General features: G+C 44.9%; 1 protein-coding gene across 3 annotated transcripts; it reads left to right on the top strand.

The window, feature by feature from the left end:
- The first annotated feature begins 88 nt into the window (after positions 1–88).
- NOL8 (nucleolar protein 8) lies at positions 89–22,495 on the top strand. Of its 3 annotated transcripts, none has more exons than XM_059412024.1 (17): positions 89–206; positions 982–1,147; positions 1,725–1,787; positions 3,544–3,622; positions 5,315–5,450; positions 5,999–6,069; positions 7,867–9,643; positions 10,905–10,997; positions 11,418–11,540; positions 11,775–11,865; positions 14,025–14,163; positions 14,963–15,040; positions 18,464–18,732; positions 20,203–20,332; positions 20,817–20,887; positions 21,455–21,534; positions 21,973–22,495. In XM_059412024.1, exons 2-17 carry the CDS (start codon positions 1,009–1,011, stop codon positions 22,021–22,023), a joined length of 3,390 nt encoding a protein of 1,129 aa, XP_059268007.1. In that variant the 5' UTR covers positions 89–206; positions 982–1,008; the 3' UTR covers positions 22,024–22,495. The 3 variants fall into 3 exon arrangements, with proteins under 3 accessions (XP_059268007.1, XP_059268005.1, XP_059268006.1); XM_059412022.1 differs by having other exon boundaries at positions 90–206; positions 21,452–21,534; XM_059412023.1 differs by lacking the exon at positions 89–206 and adding an exon at positions 222–403 and having other exon boundaries at positions 21,452–21,534.
- Positions 22,496–23,785: the final 1,290 nt, after the last annotated feature.

The raw sequence follows: 23,785 nt of genomic DNA, 5'->3' as shown, positions 1-23,785 counted from the left end.
GCAGACACTGAGGGAAGGAGGACCGAGGCATCGCGGTACTCCAGACGACCGCAAACGAAATGAAGAGAACTCGGGAACTGAGCGTGGTCCCGGAACCTTAGCAGGCTGGATTGGCAATCCAGTAGGAAGGAAGACAGACTGCCCCTTTTGGGCCACGTGACTAGAAATTAGGGACCGGGGCACCGCTGGATGCGGAAGACGGCGTGGTGAGGCGTGGATTCGGGGCGTGGGAAGGGACGGGGTCGTTTGACACGAGGGAAGTGTCAGGAGTTACAGCTGAGACTAGATCTGGTTTGGAGTTGTGGTTTCACCATTAGGTCTCCGAATGGCGTTGGGAGATGACCACCCCTCTGCTTGACTGAAAACCGAGAGGCTCGCAAACTGCCTCGTACAGCGCTGGCACGTGTGTAAACAAACAAAAAAGCCTGTATTAGCTGCGGTATCCGTTGTTCTCGTTGTGACTGAAGAAGAGCATTTTGCAGGGGCTTGTGTTGTGAAAGAGCGTTGTGATTGTAGCATCTGTGTACATGTCAGAGGACTGTGAGGAGCCCCGGGCTGGAGAGCTGCCTTTTGCATGTTAACCGGCCACATCCCCTTTCTGTCAGCTGTTGTTAAAGTGAATAAATGACTGTGTGAATGAGTAAAGGAAAAACACCTAAAATACGCATAAATAAGTGAGAGGGGGTAGAGTCTAATACTGTGGTCTCGTAGAGGGAAAGAGTTTGCCCGTACCTGGGTGGTCGGTATGTGTGCAGAGGTGCTGTTCCCAAGTGTGATTGTAGAAAACAGGGATTTAGGGCTGGAGCAGAGTCTCAGGGATAAAATTTGGAAGTAAGGCAATAGGAAGTGAAACTCGGGTGCAGGCCACCAACTTGACATTAGAAGGTGCAGGAAGAGGAGTGGGGAGGGGGCTTTTTTCAGATGAGAAGAACCAAGGGAAAGAACTCTTCTAAGTAGAGAGAAAATTGTTTTTCTCACTAGAACACACGGAGTGTTTGCAGAGCCTTCATGAAAGCCCACAAAGAAGTGAAGCGCCTGTTTGTGGGTGGCCTTAGCCAGAACATTTCCAAGGCTGACCTGCAAAATCAGTTCAGCAGATTCGGAGACGTTTCTGACGTGGAGATCATCACACGGAAAGATGACCAAGGTACGTGTGTAGTCCTTCGTGGGTTGTTAAAGGCAGATAAAATTTATATCTAGTATCACAAAAGAATGGATCCCCAGAGTGAATGTTAGCCCTCACGCTGGAAGTTATATGTGTTTCATTATAAGATAACCTTTCTGTGTGTGCCAACCCCCTGCCCTGTGCCTTGAAGGTTTTCTATAAAATGTGGAACCTGCCCAGAATACATTTCTGAAATCAAAAGACTTTCTAAATTCCAAAACATCTGCTTTCTGAAATATGCAACCTTCAATTTCCAAAGCTAGAATTCTGATACTTGCTACGTGTTGGTGTCCTGCTGTATAGAATATCACTAACATACAACAATTGAAACATTTCTTTAACTGATGGCTTAATTTCTTTTGAAATAATTTGACAAATATGCTTACAAAAATGCAGCCTTTGTATCCAATGAGAACTAAACAAGATTTTTCTTTGAAAGAATAAGATTCTAAGAGTCATTAAGTTTAGAAACTTGATCATTTTACATTGTACTCTGGGTAAGAGTTTAAATAAATTATTATTATTATTATTTATTATTATTATTTTTTTTTTTTTTTAGGAAACCCACAGAAAGTCTTTGCATATATCAACATTGAAGTAGCAGAAGCGGATCTGAACAAATGTAAGATTGTTATATGCTTTTTATTCTATTTGCCAATCCATGTAACTGTGTAACTTAAAATAACTTTGGTTCTAAATCTAAACCTTAACAGCCATTTGTTAAACATCCAGAGAAATAGCTGTGGTTGAGAGAATTCCAACATCCTCCAATTCAGCAAGTTTAGGTCCATCCCATTTGGTATCAGCAGACATAGGGCAGCACGTTGCTCAAAAATGGTGTTCTCGAGGGGTGTCTGCGTGGCTCAGTGGGTTGGGCCTCTGCCTTCGGCTCGGGTCATGATCTCGGGGTCCTGGGATCAAGCCCCGCATCCAGCTCTCTGCTTAGCGGGGAGCCTGCTTCCCCCCCCCCCCCTGTCTGCCTCTCTGCCTCCTTGTGATCTGTGTCTGTCAAATAAATAAATAAAATCTTTAAAAAAAAAATGGTATTCTCGAATATTTTGAACAAGAGAACACATGTTCATAGAAACTGCCTGATAACGCATAGGCCACTGGATATCATGCCATACTCCCCCTCCCTGGTGTGTTCGTTTCTCAGGCAGCTAATTCTTGTCATTAAGCACCGTTAGGAGAGAACTTCACTGTATGCTCTCTCATAAGATGATATCCCTAAAATTATGAAATCCCTATTGGTAAGTTTAGTAGAGCTGATGAGGGCAAACTGGCCTTCAACAAAGAAGGAGGGGGAGATAATTGATACAGGAATGTGTGTGAGTGGGCACCTGGGTGGCTCAGTGGGTTAAGCCGCTGCCTTCGGCTCAGGTCATGATCTCAGGGTCCTGGGATCGAGTCCCGCATCGGGCTCTCTGCTCGGCAGGGAGCCTGCTTCCTCCTCTCTCTCTGCCTGCTTCTCTGTCTACTTGTGATTTCTCTCTGTCAAATAAATAAAATCTTAAAAAAAAAAAAAAAAAAGGAATGTGTGTGAGTTATTAGAGGCTGGAAAGTCAAGACACTGAAAAGAGAACATGCTAATGGAGAAAGAGGGCCATGAGCCTTCTTTGTTCTCCTTGGGGTGAAAAAAATTGATCTGTCATTCAGTGAGAAATAAGTAGTGGTTAAGAACACATCAGCTTTACTGTGTGACCTGTGACAAGTTGTTTAAACTAGAAGCCCCAATTTTCTTATCTAGCATATGACAGATGCTAGACAGACCTCATGGTATCACCATAAAAATTATATTGAGTAATGTGTTAGTACTTAGCATAGTACCGACCGTGTAGAAATTCTGCACATGGTTATTACTGACAAAGGTGATAGCAGGTATTGAGAAAAATCAGCTATTAGGGCATAGGAGTTGAAACACAGTTTAGTCATCTGCACCTAATTTATTTGCAAGTCACACAGCGATAATTACTATGGGGTGATAAATAAAAGTTCTATAGGATTTCATTGTCCTCCAGTTCGCTCTCTGAAATTACATTCATGTTTTATAGTTTTAGTGTGGGAGATAACCATAAAATGTTAAATGAATGTCAGGTGTTTCACCAGAGGTTCCTGGTATCACTTTGTGGAGGAATGATAAATTTCACTTTACATTTTACACATTGCTACATTCAGTCCTTCCAGGAACACTGGACAATAGAGAGCTTAAGGACTCCTGGCGTGGATGGCTCAGCTGAGACCAGGACCTAGGTCTTTTCTCTCCGGGTCGCAGTATCTTTATTCTGTGTCTCTTTTTCTTGGTGTTAATTAGAAAAAGCATATGCTGCCATGTGTTTTTGCATTGTCGTGTACTTGAGTAACAATTCTTTTCTTTATAGGTATGTCTGTTTTAAATAAAACAAAATGGAAAGGTGGAACACTACAAATTCAGCTAGCAAAAGAAAGTTTTTTGCACAGGTAAGATGTGTTCTGCATGGATTTAAACTCTATTTTGTTATATTGTAGATGGTTTTATACATTCACTTAGTTGATTTGAAACTATCAAGTAATAATGTTACTTGATATACTTGGCAAATTCACACATTACAAATAGAGCTAAAATCCTTTCAACTGTATCTCCGCATGACCCCAGGCCCACCGAAAAAGATGATGCAATGCATTTACACAGGGTTTTTTTAAGACTTTATTTACTTGACAGAGAGCATAAGCAAGGGGAGTAGCAGCAGGCAGAGGGAGAGGGAGAAGCAGGCTTGGCGGGGAGAAGGGGCTCCATCCCTGGGTCTCGGATCATGACTTGAGCCGAAGGTAGACCCTTAACTGACTGAGCCACCCAGGGGCCCCCAACATGTGTTTTAACTTCAACTATATATACCTATTTCACCTTTGTAAACTCAACCTTCTGTGGGGATGTAGAGCTTCCCCCTTTTTTTGAAATGATTGTTTTTACTCTTTCTGAAAATAGTCATACCATAGGGTACTTGGTTATCCCTGTGATGATGGACATTTAGACTTTCTCCTTCTCATAATGGATGACCCTTGAGAATGGCTCCTGCTTAGTGCATGGGTTCCTTGGGTTTATATCCACAGGGTAGTTGTTTTATCATAGGGTTATGGACATTTAACATTTTAATAGATAGTACCAAATTGCTTACGTTGACTTTGGCTGTTAATGCTAGAGTCATATAAAGACACGAAGGTGATAGGAAGTCCCTGAATGAGAGGCACAAGATTAATTGTGTAAGTGATTTAAGAACAAGACAGTGTAATAACCATTAGAGTGTTTTAAGATTCTGCAAGGTATTATTGTCAGGGAGAAAGGACTATATGAGTTTGGGAGCTTTCTAAATAGGAAATAGTTTAGGGATATATAGCTAGAGTTGATGAGATTATTCTAGGCCCAAGAAATGGCAAGGTCTGAAACAAGTGGCGAGCAGCCTACTGAAGGCTTATTTTGAAGGACTGGTCTGGTGAGAAAAGTGAGACTGTTCTTCAGCTCAAGGCCTCTGTGAATGGGGTAGTGGTGGGACTTTATCCAGTAGCAGTTCGGTGCCTGCTCTTTGTCGGAACTGAGCAGGGTGAGCATGCTGTGCTGCTGCTCAGGAGTGTCTGGGCAGGCGCACCTGAGGAGCCTGAGTCCAACCATCATTCTGGGAAGTGGAATGGAAAAGAGATTGGAGGCAAAGAGGCCCGTGAGGACTGCGCAGTGCAGCTGTCCGGGCCTGAATAAGCGGGGGGAGTTTGAACTGGAAGGTTCAGATGGCATCCTACATTCTCTTCAGTAAGAGGGTAGAAGTAATCAGGACTTGGCACATTGGGCTCTGAAAAACACCTCTTCCTCATGAAGAGTGAAGGGATTAAGGTTGGAGAAAATGCTAAAAGTAAATAAGCAAGGGAGAAAATTGAGAGGCCCTAAATGATCACTATAAAGTCAGACAGCTCTTTTTGTTTTATTTTTTTTTTATTGTGTTATGTTAGTCACCATAAAATACATCCATTAGTTTTTGAGGCAGTGTTCTAAGATTCATTGTTGATGTACAACACCCAGTCAGACAGTTCTACAGTATTAAAAATAAAAACCAAAACAAAGCACTTCATTGGTTGGTTATTTTTAACTCTCTCATTTATATATATATGTATTTTTTTATTCAGATTGGCCCAAGAGAGAGAAGAAGCAAAGGCAAAGAAAGAAAAATCAACAATAGGCAACACCAGCTTTTTAGACAAGATGGGAGTGGTGGATTTCCACATGAAAGCTGTGCCAGGGACGGAAGTGCCAGGGCACAAAGTGAGTCTCGCTGGCAGCCCGAGTAGCCCGGGAACAGAGTCCTGACACTGGGAGACCATGGGTGCCATGTCTAGAGCAGTCGCTTTTCCCCTCGCTTTGAAGCACTTAACATAGGCAGTCCTTAGCGCTTTCACAGTGCATTTACAAGTCTCGGGTAAGCACAGTGCTCCCTCGTTTTATGGGAAGAAATCAAAACCCAAGTGGAGGTAGGTCTCCCCAGGGACATCGGTGGTGAAGCATACAGGCTGGTCCCAGCTTTGCCTTTTTTTTTTTTTTTTTTTTTCCAGCTTTGCCTTTTAATGATTGTTTTTGTTCGTGGCCTACATGGTTTATGAAGGACTGATAGCTGCCCCATTCGTCCTTCTTATTTCTTTCCTCTTACACTTTTTTTGAGAACTCCCGTTTTCTCATCAAAAACAGAACCCAGCAGTAATCATGGCCCACTGTGAGTTTGATTTTTTTTAAAGTTGTGTTTATGCAGTATGGTATGGTTATTGTTTTCCATTTGTAACATATATAGTAAATGTATTCTTTTTTTTTTCTTTTAGAATTGGGTCGTGAGTAAATTTGGAAGAGTATTACCTATCCTTCACCTAAAGAATCAACATAAACGTAAAATATCCTTTGCAGTTGGCCTTTCAAAGTAACTTCTTATTTACCACAGCGATGGATACTTGCAGAAATTCACTTTATCCCACTAGAATTTCCCTGTCTCTGTAAGTTAATCTTCGATGCTTAAATATTTATGTTCATTTCTAGGCAGGGTAAGACCTAACTGCTTCCGTGTGTGAAGCAATGAGAGGTTCATGTGGGGAGGCTTGATACTAGTGAGTGACAGCAATGAAGCACTTGTACTGATTAACTCTTATGTCCCCTGTCTTGGCTGACATGGATTCAAAGCCATTGATCAAAGTGCTAAAGAAGGGCGAAGGGGCTTGGCTGTGGTTGAAGAAGGTGCTGGGGGGAGGTGAGGCATGGTTTCCATTAGTAGAAAGTGATGGGAAGAGGACCAGGCAGGAGGAAACAGTAGGTAGGAATATGCAGACAGGCAGGAGAATGGTGGGCGGAGCAGTAGTGTGCATGCTGGACGAGGAAATGCAGAGGTCTGTTCCCTTGAGAGAATGAAGTCAGATTGTCTGGGAATTCCCAGCGTGGTGGACTTGTGGACAAGCTGTAACCCTGCCTGCCATTCGGGAAGCAGAAGCAGCACAGGTGTTCCCGAGGGGATGCAGTACAGACAGCAAGTGTGGGGGAGCACGCAGCTGATGGGCAGGTTGCCGGAGATGCATAGCTGTGGCAGACCCTACTGCCCTGGGGCTAGAGAAGCAGAGATGGGTGTCCTCATTGGTCACAGCTCCTGTGCCCCAGGGCCCCTGGAGAACTGGTCACATCTGTTTCTGCTCTCCCACCAGTAGGACTAATGTCGGGGAAAGCTGACTTCCTCTCCGCCTTCCCTCTGTGGCAGCCACTGACAACAGAGAGGAGGACATTGAAGGACAGTGTGAAGCTGACAACAGACACTGCCCGGCACATCGCACGTATTTGGCACACATTCACTAGTTACCAGATGCTATTTTAGTACTTACTAAATTCCTAAAAGGATTTTTCAGGAGTGATCACTGAAAGCAACTTACACTTGCCTATTCATATGTGTTAGGAAACCAGCAAATGCTAGCTGTCATCACAGCACTTTGACATTAACTAGAATTTTTCTGGACAATGTCAGCAACAAAACAGGCCTAGGAAAGAATTATTAGCTTCCTAATAAAGACAAGATGTGGGGCGCCTGGGTGGCTCAGTGGGTTAAGCCGCTGCCTTCGGCTCAGGTCATGATCTCAGGGTCCTGGGATCGAGGCCCGCATCGGGCTCTCTGCTCAGCAGGGAGCCTGCTTCCCTCTCTCTCTCTCTCTGCCTGCCTCTCCATCTACTTGTGATTTCTCTCTGTCAAATAAATAAATAAAATCTTTAAAAAAAAAAAAAAAGACAAGATGTGGAGAGCATGTAGAATGTGGAATAGATGTTACTGAGATGGGAGAATCAGAACTATGATATGCCAGGACTGAGGAGGCAGGAATGGCCAAGGTGGTTGGAGTAAAGGACATGCAGCGCCCAGCTGTGCTCAGCTGTGTGCCCCTCTGTGCTCTGCTTGGTGATATCAGCTCAGATTTACAGAAAATCTGCATAGGTTTGCTGTTCTGCCAATTAACTGTGATGGTGCTCAGTTTTAACTCTGGACTTGGCCAGTGCCACAGACCGTAAGGGCACCTAGTGAAGTCTCATGGTGTTCGATGGAAAAGGGAGGGCAAGGTGAGTAAGTGATCAGCTCTAGGTCAAACAGTACTTCCTGTGGCTCACCACATTGATAGGTGTCCCTAAAACCTAGTGCCTGTGTTTTGTTCCTTGACTCTGGTAACATCATGAAGTATGATCCATCAAAATACTGCCACAACTTAAAGAAGATCGCAGAGGATGTCACACATGCCACCCCTGTGTCCAGCCTCACCTGGGAACTGGAAGGAGGAGATGACCCGATGAGTAAGAAGCGGCGAGGAGACTTCTGTGCTGTTCACAGCACCCCCCAGAAGAAGATCAAAGGACAGAAGAACCAGGCGTCTGCTGCTTCCCCAGCTGTGAGAGCAAGACCCCACATGGTCCCGGGGAGTCTGCATCCCACACAACAAGAGGTGGCACGGGAAGCACCCTGTGAGCGCATTACTGCTCAGTTACCCCGTGTCTCTGCTTCTCACAGCCAGAAACTTAACAATGTGTTTGTTCAGACTTCTGGCATGGGAACTACCAGGCACAGAAATCACAGGTCTGATGATGATACCGATTCTGAAGAAGAGATACGACTACTGATCGCGAGAGAGGAAAGCCTGGGGAAAACTACATGGTCGTCAGTGGGTGACTCTGCAAATGAGCCCTTTGAAGTCGTAGGGGGAGACTTCAGGTCAGGTGTTCCCAAGCTGTGTTCTGTAACAGCGGCAGGTATGGGAAAGGATTGTGACTATGATTCAGGAGATACAGATGAGATCATCGCAGCAAAGAAAAAGACTGATAAGGTCAAAAACAGTGCAGAGTTTTCACAAATGGAAAAGCCTGCACACAAGAAAACATCTGCAAAAAACAGAAAAAACTGTGAGCTTTCCGGTAATTGTGTTAAAGCACAAAAAAGAAAGACCAACCCAGAGCGAGCCATCGGTGCGCGGGTTACAGCCCAGTGCGCCGGTTCTGCATCAGAATCTGCCGAGTCTGCAGGAGACGAGGAGTACGACGCCATGATGAGAAACTGCCTCCGTGTGCAGCTCACCTTAGCTGATCTAGAACAGCTAGCTGGCAGCAACCTGCAGGTTCCAGAAGAAGATCCTGAGAGTGGGGGTGATGGCCAGGAGACCACCACCAAGTGTGACAGGACTCCAGGTGGCCTGCACAGAGCCCGGCCGTGTATCTGTCCTGAGGACATTGTGGCTGCCCTCTTAGAAGGAGAAGAGAACACCTGTGGAAAACAGAAACCAAAGGAAGACAGCGTAAAGCCAAAATTCCAGGCTTTCAAGGGAGTAGGCTCCCTCTATGGAAAGGAATCGATTAAAAAACCCTTGAAAGAGAGTGTTGCCTCTGACAATATAAATGAAGATCAGGATTCCTTGAAAGTTGGTCCTGGCAGCATGTCCATGGAGAAGGGGTCCCCACCTGCTAATGGCTCATCAAGCAAACTAACTCCTCTCCAGCGTACAAAGAAGGCAAACAACCCAAACCCAAACCAAACTCAGCCTCAAAAAAAGCATTCTACTTTCCAGAGCCAGGATCATAAGATGGTGTCCCCTAGCAGTTCAGAAGACAGAGGTAGAAATCCTGTTTCTAGTCTGTTGCCATTAAAAGATAAATCTTTAAGTCTTGGTGCAAAGACCCCCAAGGTAGGCGTTGATGAAGACTGCCACCACAGGACAGGGGAGACCGGAGAAGGCTCTGGACAGAGCAGCTCCCCGATGCCTGGGAAAGCACTGGAGGGCTCCTCCAGGAGAGATACTCAGGGAAGCAACACCAACTTCCCCCTTTCTGTGAACAGTTGGTTAGATGTTCGCGCTAAGGAGAAGCATGCTGAAGACAATCAGAAGCGTTTGGCAGCCTTGGAGGCAAAGCAGAAAGCAAAGGAAGTGCGGAAGAAGCTGGTTCATAACGCCCTGGCAGACTTGGTGAGTGCACTCCCAGTCTGGGCGCCATGAGGCCACCCTTCCTTCCCGTGAAGGTTGGCGTGCCCCTCCAAGCTCCTTGTCCCAGCACCCACTTGTTTTCATGTCGTGTCCCTTGAGTGAGAAGCTTTTGTCGCCTTGTGTCTTTAGTATATACCAGAGAAATTGAGTTTGAACTTTGTTTACTGAAAACATTCTTACTTGTTTTAATATAAAGTTTTCCTTATGCTTTCTTTTCATTTGGAAACTATAACTGGCATAATTTAGTGACATGTCCTAATGTGTCTGAATTTGCAAATAAGTCACTTGCCAGTGATACATATCTCACTAAGATTCAAGATACTGACTTTATTCATTCTTCCAACAACCATAAGTGTCTGCGAAGTCCCAGGACTTCACAGTTAGTGCTAGACTTCAAAATGAGGATTGTGGTCCCTGCCTCTGGTGGTTGTCTCACAGTGTGGTAGGCACAGGGCCCAGAGAGAAGAGTGCCCATACACCCCAGCAAGTCAGCCAGGAGGAGGGGCGGGGGCCTTCCTCAGCCTGAATCACGTCTAAGGTAGAAGGATCGGTGCAAACTGGTTGGGTAGTGGCAGGTGGGCAGGAAGGGAGTGGAAAGACATTCGTGGGAAGGGAGCAGTTTGTCGTCAGCATAACGGAGATCTGCAGAGATGAGGAGGCCCGAGAGAGGAGCGGGGCAAGTGGTGCGACAGCTGTGGAGGTTGGACTTTACTCTGTGAACATGGAAAGGAAAGGGTGAAGATTTGCTTCATGTATGTCATGGAACAGGAATCTGCACACTCTGGCTCACTGGCCATCCAGCCTGTTTTGGTACAACCTTCAAGCCAAGAATGGTTTTTACATTTATAAGGGTTTTTAAAGAGAAGAACCAAGATTATATGTGGCCTACAAAATATTTACTCTGTGGTCCTTTACAGAAAACATTTACTAGCCGCAATCTGGGCAAGATTTTTTTAGGCCATGACAAACAAGTCAAATTGGGAAATCTGGAACCAGGGAGTCTTGGGGAGGTCATGAGCCAGAACGAAGGCAGTGACAATGGGAATAGATCTAAAAGATACCAGCTAGGTCCATACTTGAAACCTGGGGACCAACTGGACATGGAGAGGAAGAAGTCTTAACGTTTCCGTCTTGGGAAACACTGTGGTTGGTGGTGTTCACTCTAAGGAAGGAAAAGGGGCCTTGGCGAGGGAAGGAGACAGGGGGCTTTCTTAAGGTGTAATGCCTTTGTCGACTGCTCTAGGATGGTCATCCAGAGGACAAGCCAACACACATCATCTTTGGCTCTGACAGTGAAACAGAGGAGCAAAGCCACCCGGGAGAGGAGCCCATGAAGGTAAGGAGCCCAGGAAGCCCATGTGGGCATTCTACCACTCTCACAAGTCCATTTCTGCCTGCTGCACACCAGGACCTCCCCAGAACTGCCACGTTCAACATCAAGCCCTCCTGAGCTGCAGTGATCCCCAGCACCCCTGACCACCACACACGAACACCAGGGACCTTAAAGTTTCTCCCCAATGTGAATCTATCCTCCACACCATCTGCCAGGTGGCATAAGTAGTAGCGGAGCCCTGCAGGAAGTGTAATAACTGCACCCATCCTCCAGCTGCACGGGAGCCTCCCGATGAGTGACCCAGGTCCTGGGAGATGCATCTGGGCTCCTGGTTCTTCAGTGTGAGAGGAAGACTGCCTGAGGAAGGAATTGCAGATGGCCTCCACTGTTAACAAAGCACTTCCGTGTGCATCTGTGTTCCAGGAGTCCGTGAACAGAGCCTCTGGGAGGCTGTTTGACAGCAGCGAGGATGAAGAATCTGGCTCTGAAGACGACAGTCACAGGTTCACAATTAAACCTCAGTTTGAGGGCAGAGCCGGGCAGAAGGTTAGTGAAGACTAAAAATAATCCTACCTGTGGGCCCTTGGTGACTGGGTTTTTCCCTCCGGGTAAGTGCAGGCTGCCCTGGAGCTTCCGGTATTTATTTGCATGGTTCGTGGGGCCGTGAGGGTATGCCAACCCTAATGTAGTGAATTCGGGTGAGGGAGGTGCACTTGGAGGGGCTCCTGTGGGAGCGCGGCCTTGGGAACGTGGCTCCCAGCTACCCGCGTGTCTGTGTAGCTCCTGGACTTGCAGTCTCATTTCGGCACTGACGACAGATTCCGCATGGACTCCCGATTTCTGGAAAGTGACAGTGAAGAGGAACAGGAAGGTAAATACGTCCCTGCCCAAACAGTCCTGATGTCAGAGCTGGGGGACCCTGTGAAGTCATCTGGTGTAGGAGAAACTGCGCCTCAAGACTTGGAACTGTGAGGCCTGTGACCCACGGGTGCTTACGCAGTCCTGCTTGAGCTTGTGGGTAGAGTTACTCAGAAAATTTCAATAGCTTGAAGCTGCCTGAAAGGGTAGGAGACAACAGCTTCCACCAAAGACCGTCTTCCTCTATCCTGCCCCTGTTCTAGGGGAGGCCGGAGGGGCCCTGGCGAGGTTGGGGGAGATAGTTGAGCAGCTGCCCTCCCTCCAGGGTGCATGCCAGGGGCGGGTGTCGGAGTCGTCCCGATGCGGCTGCGCCTCGCAGCTGTGATGCTCCCGAGGACTTCCTCCTTTGCAGCGGCTCCAGACTGTCTCTACACGACCTTGCACTTACCCTTCAAAAAAGCCTTCACCTCCCATCTGGCCAGGAGGGCGGCCCTTCCAGTGAGGTCCCTGCTTGCCTCTCCCATCTCTGGGCTTCTCCTCATACCTTTTTCTTTCCTCCCTGAGTTAATCTTTCCCTTGCCTTAGGCCTCACGGTTCGCACTTCCTGTCACCCTGCTCACGCGCGGGCTCATCCTGCCCTTCTTTCTGCAGACACAGTGAGACCTCAGGTCCCCCAAAAAGCCATTCCTTCCGCCCTGCCAGGTTTCTCGTTGCCACTCCCATCTTTTGCCTTCTAAACTTGAAATTAAAAAATAAATTGCAGCTAATTCAGAAGCAGTGGCTTCTTGTTGGAAATGCATTCTCTGATCTCGTTGAGGTGATTTTTCTGTGTAGTGTATGTTTCTGGAAACCAGGGTTCAGAGAGCAAGTTCTCCGGAGTCCACGCCAGCTTGCGCATCAGAGCGGCTTGCTCAGGTTCTCGAGAAGGCAGCAGCAGACGGAACCGTGGAGCCGGCGCTGAGTACTGTGTCATTGCGTTCGGACCTGCGGGCTCTTTGCTCACTTCGTCCAGCTCCAGCCTCTTCAGCCTGGCTGTGGCTTTTGTCCCTGTTCACTTTCACATGTTCTCTTCCCTCTGCTCCCCTCACACCATAACTCTTGTTTCTTCCTAATTCTCTGTTCCTGGTTTTCCCTTTGCCTTTAGGGATATATTCTGCCCAGGGTTCATAGGTTTCCTGTGGCCTCAGCCTTCCCTTACACATCAGAGTGAAAGTTGTTACATATTAGCACATCCATCCGGTCCAACCTAAAGTGAACTCTTCACACTCTCTTCAGTGCGTGTGTTCCTTTTGTTTCTGTTCCTATTATTTCTGGTCCCAAATTGTTTCTGTTGCCGGTACCTGGCAGGCCCTCCCATCAGGGGATCTGCTTGGTCTCGCCTGCCTTAGACTCTGCCTAAAGCTTTTCTTGATGGAGTTGAACCTACTCTCTACCTCCTTTGAACCCTTAAGACACTTGGGGGCATTTCTGTAGAGAACTTACTCAAACTAGTGCTTTATTCTGGTATCTGTTACTTGGTTGCTTGTCTTCTGCAGTGAATTCAGGACTCTGCCAGGCTTAGAGCTCTGTATGTTGGCCTGCAGTCCAGACTCATTACTTTGTTGTCTAATGTTTGTTTCCTGTAGTTGAAGAGAACAGCATTTGGGGCCACGATGTCTTGTGTGTGTAGAACCCATGGGTCTCTTCCTGCAGCACTTAATTACTGAACCAGAGACCAAGCGACTGTCTTGTAACGTGTTTTGAGTAAAAGGAATCGCCATTCTTTACCACCTGTCATCTTTAGGTTGTTATGTAATTTAAGTTAATTTTTAGAGTGGTTAAAAAACGAGAGTCTGTAATCACTGTGGTTTTGTGATTAGCATCTTGCTCTGTTGCATTTGGCGATCTTTACCTTAAGAACTTCAATTTGCCACTGAACGCCATCAAATGCAGATTTCATTTTCATAATTACAGGTGGAAATGGGGCTTTTCGTTCATTGGCCATGCGAATTCTGGATTCCCTGTGGCATTGAGGGCCATGGAGTCGGGGAGGTTGGGAAAACAGGGCTGGACTTTTCTTTGTCCTGTCTCAGTGAGCTTTGCCCATGTTTAAGTGCTTGATGATCATTTTATGATTGAGACTGCTCAAGTTACGTTTGCCAAAAGAATACTAATTCTGCCTTTCCCTCTAAGAGGTAAATGACGAGAAAACTGCGGAGGAAGAAGAACTTGCTGCAGAGAAGCTCAAAGCCCTGGACGTCATGCAGAGTGTTTTACACACCACTGTGGGCAATTCTGCGCACAAAGGATCGTTACCTGCCAAGAAATTTAGGTGTGATTTATGTTCCATCCTGCTCCACCCTGTTTCCCTTTGACATATGTACCTTTTGAACTCAGTTTAAAACTAGGCCATTTTAGACATCCTGGGGAGGGCAGTTGGCAAAATATATCAGACCCTAAAAACATACTTACTGTGGACCCAGTGGCTCACTTCAGGAAACTAACTTTGAATTTTTTCTCTATTTTTGTTGTTAGATGTCATAGCAATATTGCTTTCAGTAGTGAAGCAGCTGGACAGTGGTTTAAATATTAACTGTAGAACTATATAAGTGTAATTTTTTATTATAGAAAATTTTAAACACATTATTTATAGAGACTGGTGTATTGAAAGACCTGTACACCAGCTTCTACAGTCGACAACGTGATCAATTTTCCTTTCTTTTGTTTTTTCAGGATTTTTCTTTAAAATAAGCTCTACACCCAACAGGGGTCTTGATCTCATGACCCCAGGAGCAGGAGTCACGTGCTCTACAGACTGAGCCAGCCAGGAGACCCCAGTTTTCCTTTCTATACTTTTAATCACTTTTCCCACTAAAATACTTTATGCAGATCCAATTTTATTTGTATTTATTTCAGTATCTGTAAATTAATTTTTAATTAAAAGATTCAGGGAAACTCAAAACTGGGTAACTTAAAATACCACTTTATAACAAGATCCTGATACTTCATGTGATTTTTGTCTTGCTCAAAAATTGGAATTGTCCCAATGTTGAATTATAATTTGCTATTAATTTTTTGCATTAGGTTCTGATTTCTCTCTGCCAGCTTACTCCTGTCTGTTGTTTACACAGGGATGTCATACATTACGATCCAACGAGGCATGACCACGCCACTTATGAAAGGAAGAGCGATGATAAACCAAAGGAAAGGTAAATCAGCTGCTTCTCTCTGTAGCAGGATCATAGGAATTAATCTCATTTGAGACCCTGAGAGAAATAGATAGTAACCCATACCCATCCATTGGTCTGCATGGTATTTAATGGAAGACCACGGAGGGAAGAGTTAGAGTGGAATTATTGCTGTGGTAGAGAAAAGTCGTACTTTGAAACAAAGGAATCTCCCGCATGTGCTTGACATGTGCTCCTGGGCTAGTGTGGTGCCCCCTCCTTGAATTAGTTTCTCATGGCTGTTGTAACAAGTCACCACAGACATACGGCTGAAAACCACAAAAGTTATTTTCTGGCATTTCTGAAGGCTAGGAGTCTGAGGTCAAGGTTACTGAAAGAACTATGTTCTCTCCGGAGGTTCGGAGGCAAACATCTGTGTCGCGTCTCTCTCCTGGCCTCAGGTGATCACAGTAGTTCGTGGCTGCATTTCTCCATCTTCACATGGCCACCTTTTCTCTATTATAAGGACACTTTGATTTAGGGACTGCCTGGATAATCCTGGATAATCTCTTGTTTACATGGTACTTCACAACTCTGCAAGGACCCTTTTTCCGAATAAGGTCATAGTCACAGGTTTTAGAAATCAGTGCCTGGACGTATCTTTTGGGGGGCACTGATTGAGTCCACGACATGCTCCAGTGTGGTAGAGCTTCTGTTTCCCGTGCCTGCGCGGTCGCACCGTCAGTTTCATGAATACGGCAAGTCCGCGGAGCAGCCAGTAACCCTGCCTGGCTTAATGCCTTCGCTTCCCCATGGGTAGAGTCAGTAAAGGCAGTGTGCTATCCTGAATCGGGTCCGGGAGCAAACAAGACCTTCGGTGGAGAAGCAGGAGATGAGAAGGAGGCTTGGGTTTAGTTAATAGTAGTGGATTGAGGTGAACCTTTTAGTTTTGATGACTGTGTCATAGTTACAGAAGATGCTGCCAGGAAACTAGGTGAAGGCTATTTGGGAATGGTGTCTTTCCCTAGAGCAGGTGACCCCAAAGAGGAGGAGGCCACAGTGTATTTTATGACCTAGTCTTAGGTCACACACTGACAATCTGCCTTATAAAGTTTTCTTGAAACAAGTCACCAAGTCCAACTCAAATACTTCGATGAGGGTCGGGGGCTTGGAAACAACTCCTCTTAAAGGGAGAAGTAATGGGGAATGTGTGAGCATATTTAAAACTGCCGTAAACCACCCACTGGCCAGGTTGTTTACATTCCTGCCACATGCAGAATATGCTCACCGCTCCCTTGATGGCCCAGAAACCTCACTGTTACAATAGCTATTCAGAAGCTGGGGCGCTGTCACCCACATAAGACCTAGAGGCAAATGAGGCCTAATGAGTACAGCACCATGAGTGCAGTCCCTCTGACCAGAGACGAGAACTGTGAACTAGAGGACAGGTCACCTGTCCCTCTGTGAGCACACAGTGGTAAGGCAAGCACAGGGTGGCCGCCAGAAGGCCTGCTGTTCACCTGAGGGAAGCAGAAGGCACGGGGTTCACTGGTCCATAGCAGCTCTGAAGTCCACACCAGGAAATGTGGGGACTTCTTCTTTTTTTTTTCTTTTTTTTTTTTAAGATTATTTATTTATTTGACAGAGAGAGATCACAAGTAGGCAGAGAGGCAGGCAGAGAGAGGAGGAAGCAGACTCCCATCCAGCAGAGAGCCCGATGCGAGGCTCAATCCCAGGACCCTGAGATCATGACCTGAGCCAAAGGCAGAGGCTTAACCACTGAGCCACTCAGATGCCCCCATCACCCAGTGTATGCATAGTATGCATAGTATGGCTCAGCGGCTTTCAGGAGATTGCCTGCAGGTTGGCCCATGCACATGTCTGTTGGCTGGAGGCCTTAGTTCCTTGCCTCTTCATTTGGCTGTTTGTGTGCCCTCCCAGCAGGGCAGCTGGCTTCCCCCAAAGCTGCTGATCTGTACAGGGGAGTGCAAGGAGAGCACTGCGGTACCTTCTGTGACCCTCAGTAGTCACACACCATCTCTTCTGCCTTAGTGCACGCCTCAAGGGATCATGAGTCCAGCCCAACACCAGGGAATGGGGGGATTAACTTCCACATCTTAAAAAAGGATCAAAGGATCTTTGGACCACTTTTAAAACCACCACATGGTGCCTCAAGGATAATCACATGGAATTGCCTAAAGTATACCATTTTTCATAGAGCTCAGTTCCATAGGCATCTCGGTCTTAAATCCTAGCCAGGTTGGTGTTTTAAATGAAGTATTACAAGTTTCTATCCAGGGCACCTGGGTGGCTCAGTCGGTTAAGTGTCTGCCTTCAGCTCAGGTCATGATCTCAAGGTCCTGGGAACGGGCACCATGTTGGGCTCCCTGCTCAGCCAGGGAATCTGCTCCTCCCTCTCCCTCTGCCTGCCGCTCTCCCTGCTTGTGCTCTCTCTCTCTGTCAAATAAATAAATAAAAATAAAAATCTTTAAAAAAAAGATTCTTTCCATGATATAGTCTACCCCAATAAGAACCAGTTAGGTTAACTTACTATCTTGTTAACTAACTTTCTTGTTATAATAGTTATAGTAGTTATAATAGTTAACTATCTTGTTAACTTACTATTTTAGGTAATACAGTTAGAATATTGGCCCAATATTACTCATGATATGTGGAGTGGAGTCTAATAGGAAAAAGGATTTTAATCATTAAATACCTAAAACTCAATATTGGCAAACAGCCATGTAACTTTTTGTCTGAGATCGAAGAGAAAATAAATGCAGAACAGGTTTATAGTAACATCAACATTTCATATCAAGACAAAGTAGACGTAGCATGTTTATAATTCACTCCTAAAACTTAATTATGACCAAAATTTTCACACCAATTTTGTAAAACTCACAGAATTTTAGGACTTAGAAGTTACCTGGTTTAGCGTGTTTGTTTTGCAGGTGAGGTTACAGGCTTAATGCTGTTAAGTGATTTTCTTAACGCTAGTATCTTAGGTGTGATTTCTGGAATGTAGTTCAGAGAATGGAGGAGGGTATAATTCATGTGTGATACTTGGAGCTGTTTGATGTAGTTTTGTGTATTAAAAGCTTACTGGTCTGGGGCACCTGGGTGGCTCAGTGGGTTAAGCCGCTGCCTTCGGCTCAGGTCATGATCTCAGGGTCCTGGGGTCGAGTCCCGCATCAGGCTCTCTGCTCAGCAGGGAGCCTGCTTCCCCTCTCTCTCTCTCTGTCTGCCTCTCCGTCTACTTGTGATTTCTCTCTATCAAATAAATAAATAACATCTTTAAAAAAAAAAAAAAAGCTTACTGGTCAAGGTTCTGCTTTTATGAGTAGAGTTTTATATGTGGATCCTCTTGGTTGTTGAAAGAATGGGGTTCGTTTTCCAGGGTGTTCTCCTAATCTCTGGCAGCTGATGGTCTCTTTGTGATGCACTTGTCTGTAAATGTCACTGCAGTAAAGCAAAACGGAGGAAGAAAAGGGAGGAGGCCGAGAAGCTGCCCGAGGTGTCTAAAGAGATGTATTATAGCGTTGCTGCGGACTTAAAAGAAATATTTCAAACTACAAAAGTTACCAGCGAAACAACAGACGACACACCCTCCAGTGAGAATCATGATGGCAAGAAAGTTGACATCCACCACCCCGCCACTCCAACGACAGGGGCCGAGGAGCCTGGCGGGTTCACATTCTCCTTTTTTGATTCAGACGCTAAAGAAGAAAAGGAAGGTACTTTAAAAAAATTTTTTTAACATTTTCACTTCAGGCAGCTTGCACATAATGGATTGAGTCTATGTTAAGTGTATGACATAACATTAGCTGAAGAAAGAATTATTTTCTTCCACCTAAATGAACAACATGAGATTCTGTATCATATGGTCAAAACAACATGCCAGGAGCTGTGTCTAACAGCAGGAGATTGTTTTTGCACTTAAATGAGCAAACGTCTAGTTAGATACCACGCGAAGGGAAGCCCAGAGTAATGTGCAGCATTCCTTCTTCCGAGTGGAAATAATCATGAGGAAGTACATAGTAAGCTCTCCGATTAAACAGCTTCATGCCTTACATGCAGTTAGAAAAGCCAAGACTTGTAGAAAGCCAGTGCTGCCTGGAAGGGAAAGGAAGAAATAGGCCACCTTGCCTTTATACAGGTCCACTATGTCATCGATACATCAGTCCTTTCAGACTTTGTCTTTGGAAACATGCCAGAAACCTGGAGAAAAACAGAAACAGCAGTATGCACAAGTTCGCATTCCCTTTCAGGAGGTTTCCCTTAAGGCAACATGAGCCGAAAGTTAAATGCCTGTTAACTTAGAGATAGTCTCCCCTGGTAAGGGAGACTGCTTCTCCTCACTTGGTGCTCACGATGGAATGCAGCTTTCCTGGAAGTTCACTGTAAAAAGCAGGTTGTCCACATCCCGGAGAGTATGTGCGCACCTAACCACAATGTGTGCTGCATTAAAGATGAGCAGTTAACGGTAGCGCCCTCTGTTAGCAGCTAAGTCTTTAGTGTCAGTTCTGTGGTCCTCCAGCATGAGGTGCAGAGACCCAGTGTTTCAGAATTTGGGCAAGTGAGATACAGTGACGCATCATGTGCCCTGCTCTGTTGTCCCCTGGAGCGCCAGGATCAGTTGCATGCTGCTGAGCAGAGCTGGCGTAACGCTGACTGTAATTCCTACAGCCGAGAGCCATGTGTGAGAACCCTGAGCACTGAGACCCCTCAGTGACCTGAGAGGTGTGAGTTTGGTGCTTCGGGAGCCTGGGGCACTGTCCACAGCTTTTTCAGCAGTTCTGGAAAGAGGGTTTAGGAATTGAAAGTGTACACATAAGTTCCTTTACTCATTGATGAATAAACGGGGGACAGGGACACCTGGTCTCACTTCATCATGCTTTATTTTAGGCATCTCTTGCTAGCACAGGTGCCTAGCACCCTTTTGGCTTCTTTTAAATTATGTTGCCTGTTTTTAAACCTTTGGTTCTTATGTCTTTTTATACTGTTAGTATATTCCTAATCAGATCACCCTGGCAATGCCAAAAAATAAGACATCTTCTCAATTAATATTTGAAAATTTAAAAAGATACTATTTTAAATTAGTGGTTAAGATCCTGGACACTTAGAGATACATGTGCATGGTGAAAGTGACCAAACGACTGTGTTCAGCTACAGTCCTGCCCCCTTCCATTGTCATAACAATACAGATGCCTACAGAGCTGAGCCGGTGAAAACAGGGAAGGTTGTCTGGCAGGGAGCCCCTCGATTCCAAGACAGCAGCTCTGAAGAGGAAGATGTTGCTGAAGAAGAAACGGAAGGCAGGAAGCCCAGCCCCAGGTAAGCAGTTTCTCACAGCATTTTTAACACCTGAGTTAGACATGCTGATACAAGTATACAAGATAGCTTCATTTTCTTCTCAAGTCCTTCAGAGTTCTTGAGCCTTTTTGTGACAGAGCCTGTTTCCTCTTCTTCAGCCCGGGTAGCACTGGGTGGGGGTATGAAGATCTGGGTGTGGAAGGAGGATCCTGGAGCTGTCCCACGGGAAACACGGGCAGATGGGGTAGTAATAGTGGGATGAGACCGTGAGCAAGCAGCATGGGACTTAAACAGCTCTTGTTACCAACCGTTCAGATACAAAAGAAGAATGTTGAGTAGAGAGCGGGTGGAGTCATTTTAAATCAGGGCAAAATGAGCAAAACGTAAAGCAGATCTATTTAAGGAATAGTTCATTTATATTTTCAGTGTGAACATTTCATCTGAAAGACTGAAATTAACCCAGGTCTGTCTGTCTGTCTCTCTCTCTCTCTCTTTTTTGCTTCAGAGAAGCATCATTACCTGAGAAAGAGACCACTAGATTTTTCTTTTTTTCTAAGAATGATGAAAGACTTCATGGTAAGTACATTTCTCCTTTAAATGGTAGAGGACAGGAAATGGCACCGTTCTCACACTGCACATTCCAGGAGAGTCACATGCATCCAGGAAAAGAAGTATTTGGCAAAAATTGTGATCCTTTGAACTATCGTGTGGTTTAGCCATCCCTATTAGACTGATGCCGTTGGCTTATTAAGCCCTAGAAGGCTGAAGGCTCCAACTCACCCTCCCTTCCTCATTCAGTATCACAAGAACTTCTTTGTTATGGGGACCTGCTTAGATGCTAGACGTGCAAAATTCCTGTTTCTAGGACCCTGAAAGTTCAGGCTCTTGGTGAACTCCTAAAACCCTAGCACAAACAAAAACCAAGATACATAATGGTAAATAATACATAAACAGTAAGTTTATGCTGTGTAAGCAGTGCTACATTTTCATTTTGTAAAAGACAAAATATTCTTAAAATTAGTATAAATTGGGGAAAAAAATGGTGTGAACTAGAATTGAAGCCCTTGATGATGCCAGTACTAGCATGCCATCCATTTTAAAGGCATTAATCTCCCACCTTGTCTTTTTCTTTTCCCCTAGTAGGTTCTGATTTATTCTGGAGAGGAGTGGGAAATAACATTAGCAGGAATTCTTGGGAGGCCAGAACAAACAGCTTGCGGATGGTGAGTACCTCCATATTGATGGTCTCCTACCTAGATAATGGTGCTATCTTTGTTTTAATATTTTTCTAGTGTAAGAGAGTAGGGGTAAGGTGTGAACCTGAGACCATGATTTAAATGCTCATCGTGCGGGACGGGGCATGGTTTAGGTCGGGCCACACCTGATACAGGTTAGCAATCTGCAGAGCAGCCAACTTAGGGGCCTGATTTCCAACCATCCTTGTTAAGTAACAGTAAATCATGAGATTTGTGGGAGATTAAAATATACTTTCAATTGCAGGCATTTAAAAAGTTTGAATATTCCCTGTTCCTTCAGAGTGAGCACTCCCATAATGTTTTCCATAATCCTCACATTGAATAATTCAAATTTTACTTGATAGTTATTGAACACCTTGAAAATGATTTAGATTTATTTTTAACAAAGGTGTCGTGTTTTTATAGGACTGCCGAAAGAAACATAAAGATGCCAAAAGGAGAGTGAAACCAAAATAATAACGGTCAGCATTGGTTTTGATATGAATGTGAAGAAGGCTCACCTATGGAATTTGGATGATACAGAAAATAATCTTCAATAAGAAGAATCCACAGTGAAGGAGTATTCAAAATCTGCCTGGTCGATATAACTCTTTTAATGTGGATTTCCTGTATATCTCTACCTAAGGAATTCTTCAGAAAATTTAACCTGATCTTTTTTTAAAATAAAGCACAGGATAATCCCCCCCAATACTTTTTATACAGAATTTTTATGCTATCCTCAGTTATGCTAGGTATTTCTGATGCAAGGTTTATGTAACATCTTTTTAAATGTGTGGGTAAGAGCACTTGTGTTTTCCAAATTTGGCTTTGTGTGATTTATCTGCTACTTGAAATATTTATTTTTGATTGTGTAGAATATACTTTACCTCCATTTTGTCCTTTTAAAAAAAAAAAAAGAAGTTGAATACAAATCAGTCTGAGTTCTGTACTTGTGTCCTGATGAACAACTAACTGAAATGCAAGACATTTCAGCCAAGCATCATAGAAGAGTTCTGTGAGGACCAGGGAAAGATACTAAGTTTTCCTGTTCTTGGCCTCCAGGAATCATTAAGCCCCAAATTCCAGTTTGACCAGAGGCTTATGAAGAATCCAAGTTAGTTGTCAGGACTCTTGAGTCCAAAGAGGGAAGCAGATTTAACATCTCCTTAAATCAACCTGGTTAGGATTCAAGACAGGTACGCCAGTCAAACCACTCTCTTCAGAGTTGTGTTACAGAGACAGCCCCCAGGGATGGTCCTTGAGCCCCAGTGTGTATATCTGGAATTAAAGTATTTATTAATTTATATCTTTTTTATTTTATTTTATTTATTTATTTGACAGAGAGAGATCACAAGTAGGCAGAGAGGCAGGCAGAGAGAGAGAGGAGGAAACAGGCTCCCTGCTGAGCAGAGAGCCTGATGCGGGACTCGATCCCAGGATCCCGAGATCATGACCTGAGCCGAAGGCAGTGGCTTAACCCACTGAGCCACCCAGGCGCCCCTATTAATTTATATCTTAACCGATTATAGAGGGCCGTGATGTCATCTTGTCTATTGACTGTTGTGTCCCAACTACCTAGAACTGTGTCTAGCACATAGTGGTTGCCCAATACATTTTTTTTTCTTTCAAGATTTAAACTGTAGTTCACGTGTAGTGTAGTATTACTGTCAGGGGTAGACTTGAGTGACTCATCAGGTCTCTCTAATACCCGGTGCCCATTATACCAAGTGCCCGTCCTCTCTCACCTCCCCTCCAGCAACTAAGACAGAAAGGAAGGCCAACCATAACAGACTCTTAAATCCAGGGAACAAACTGAGGGCTGGTGGTACGTATATTTTTGAATAAACAAGTCCAAAGAACTATACAGCTGAAGAGTCTTTGGGGATTCCTGTGTTTCCAAGACTTGACAGAAAATAGAAGAACCACCACTCAGCAGGACAAATAATCCAAATGTTGCACCTTCTATTCATGTAGATTACATTTATACATTCCTCCTGCTGCATAACAAGTCATCTCAATAAAATAATTTTGCTCACAAATAAAGCAATTTGCTCCAGACTCATTTGGCACCCCTTACGCCTCCTCCCCATGGTGTCAGTGGAATGGCTCAGCCAGGGCTGGAGAATCCACTTCTAAGATGATTCACTCAGTGCCTGTCCCTGCGTTTCCTCCCAGGTGGCAACTAGGTTTCAGAAGCAAAAGGTGCCAGTCTCCCTCCACTATATTCTGCAGGTCACAA

The sequence above is a fragment of the Mustela nigripes genome, chromosome 9 (assembly GCF_022355385.1).
Source record: "Mustela nigripes isolate SB6536 chromosome 9, MUSNIG.SB6536, whole genome shotgun sequence".
In the NCBI taxonomy this organism is placed as follows: domain Eukaryota; kingdom Metazoa; phylum Chordata; class Mammalia; order Carnivora; family Mustelidae; genus Mustela; species Mustela nigripes.
This window is presented reverse-complemented; position numbering and strand designations above follow the sequence as displayed.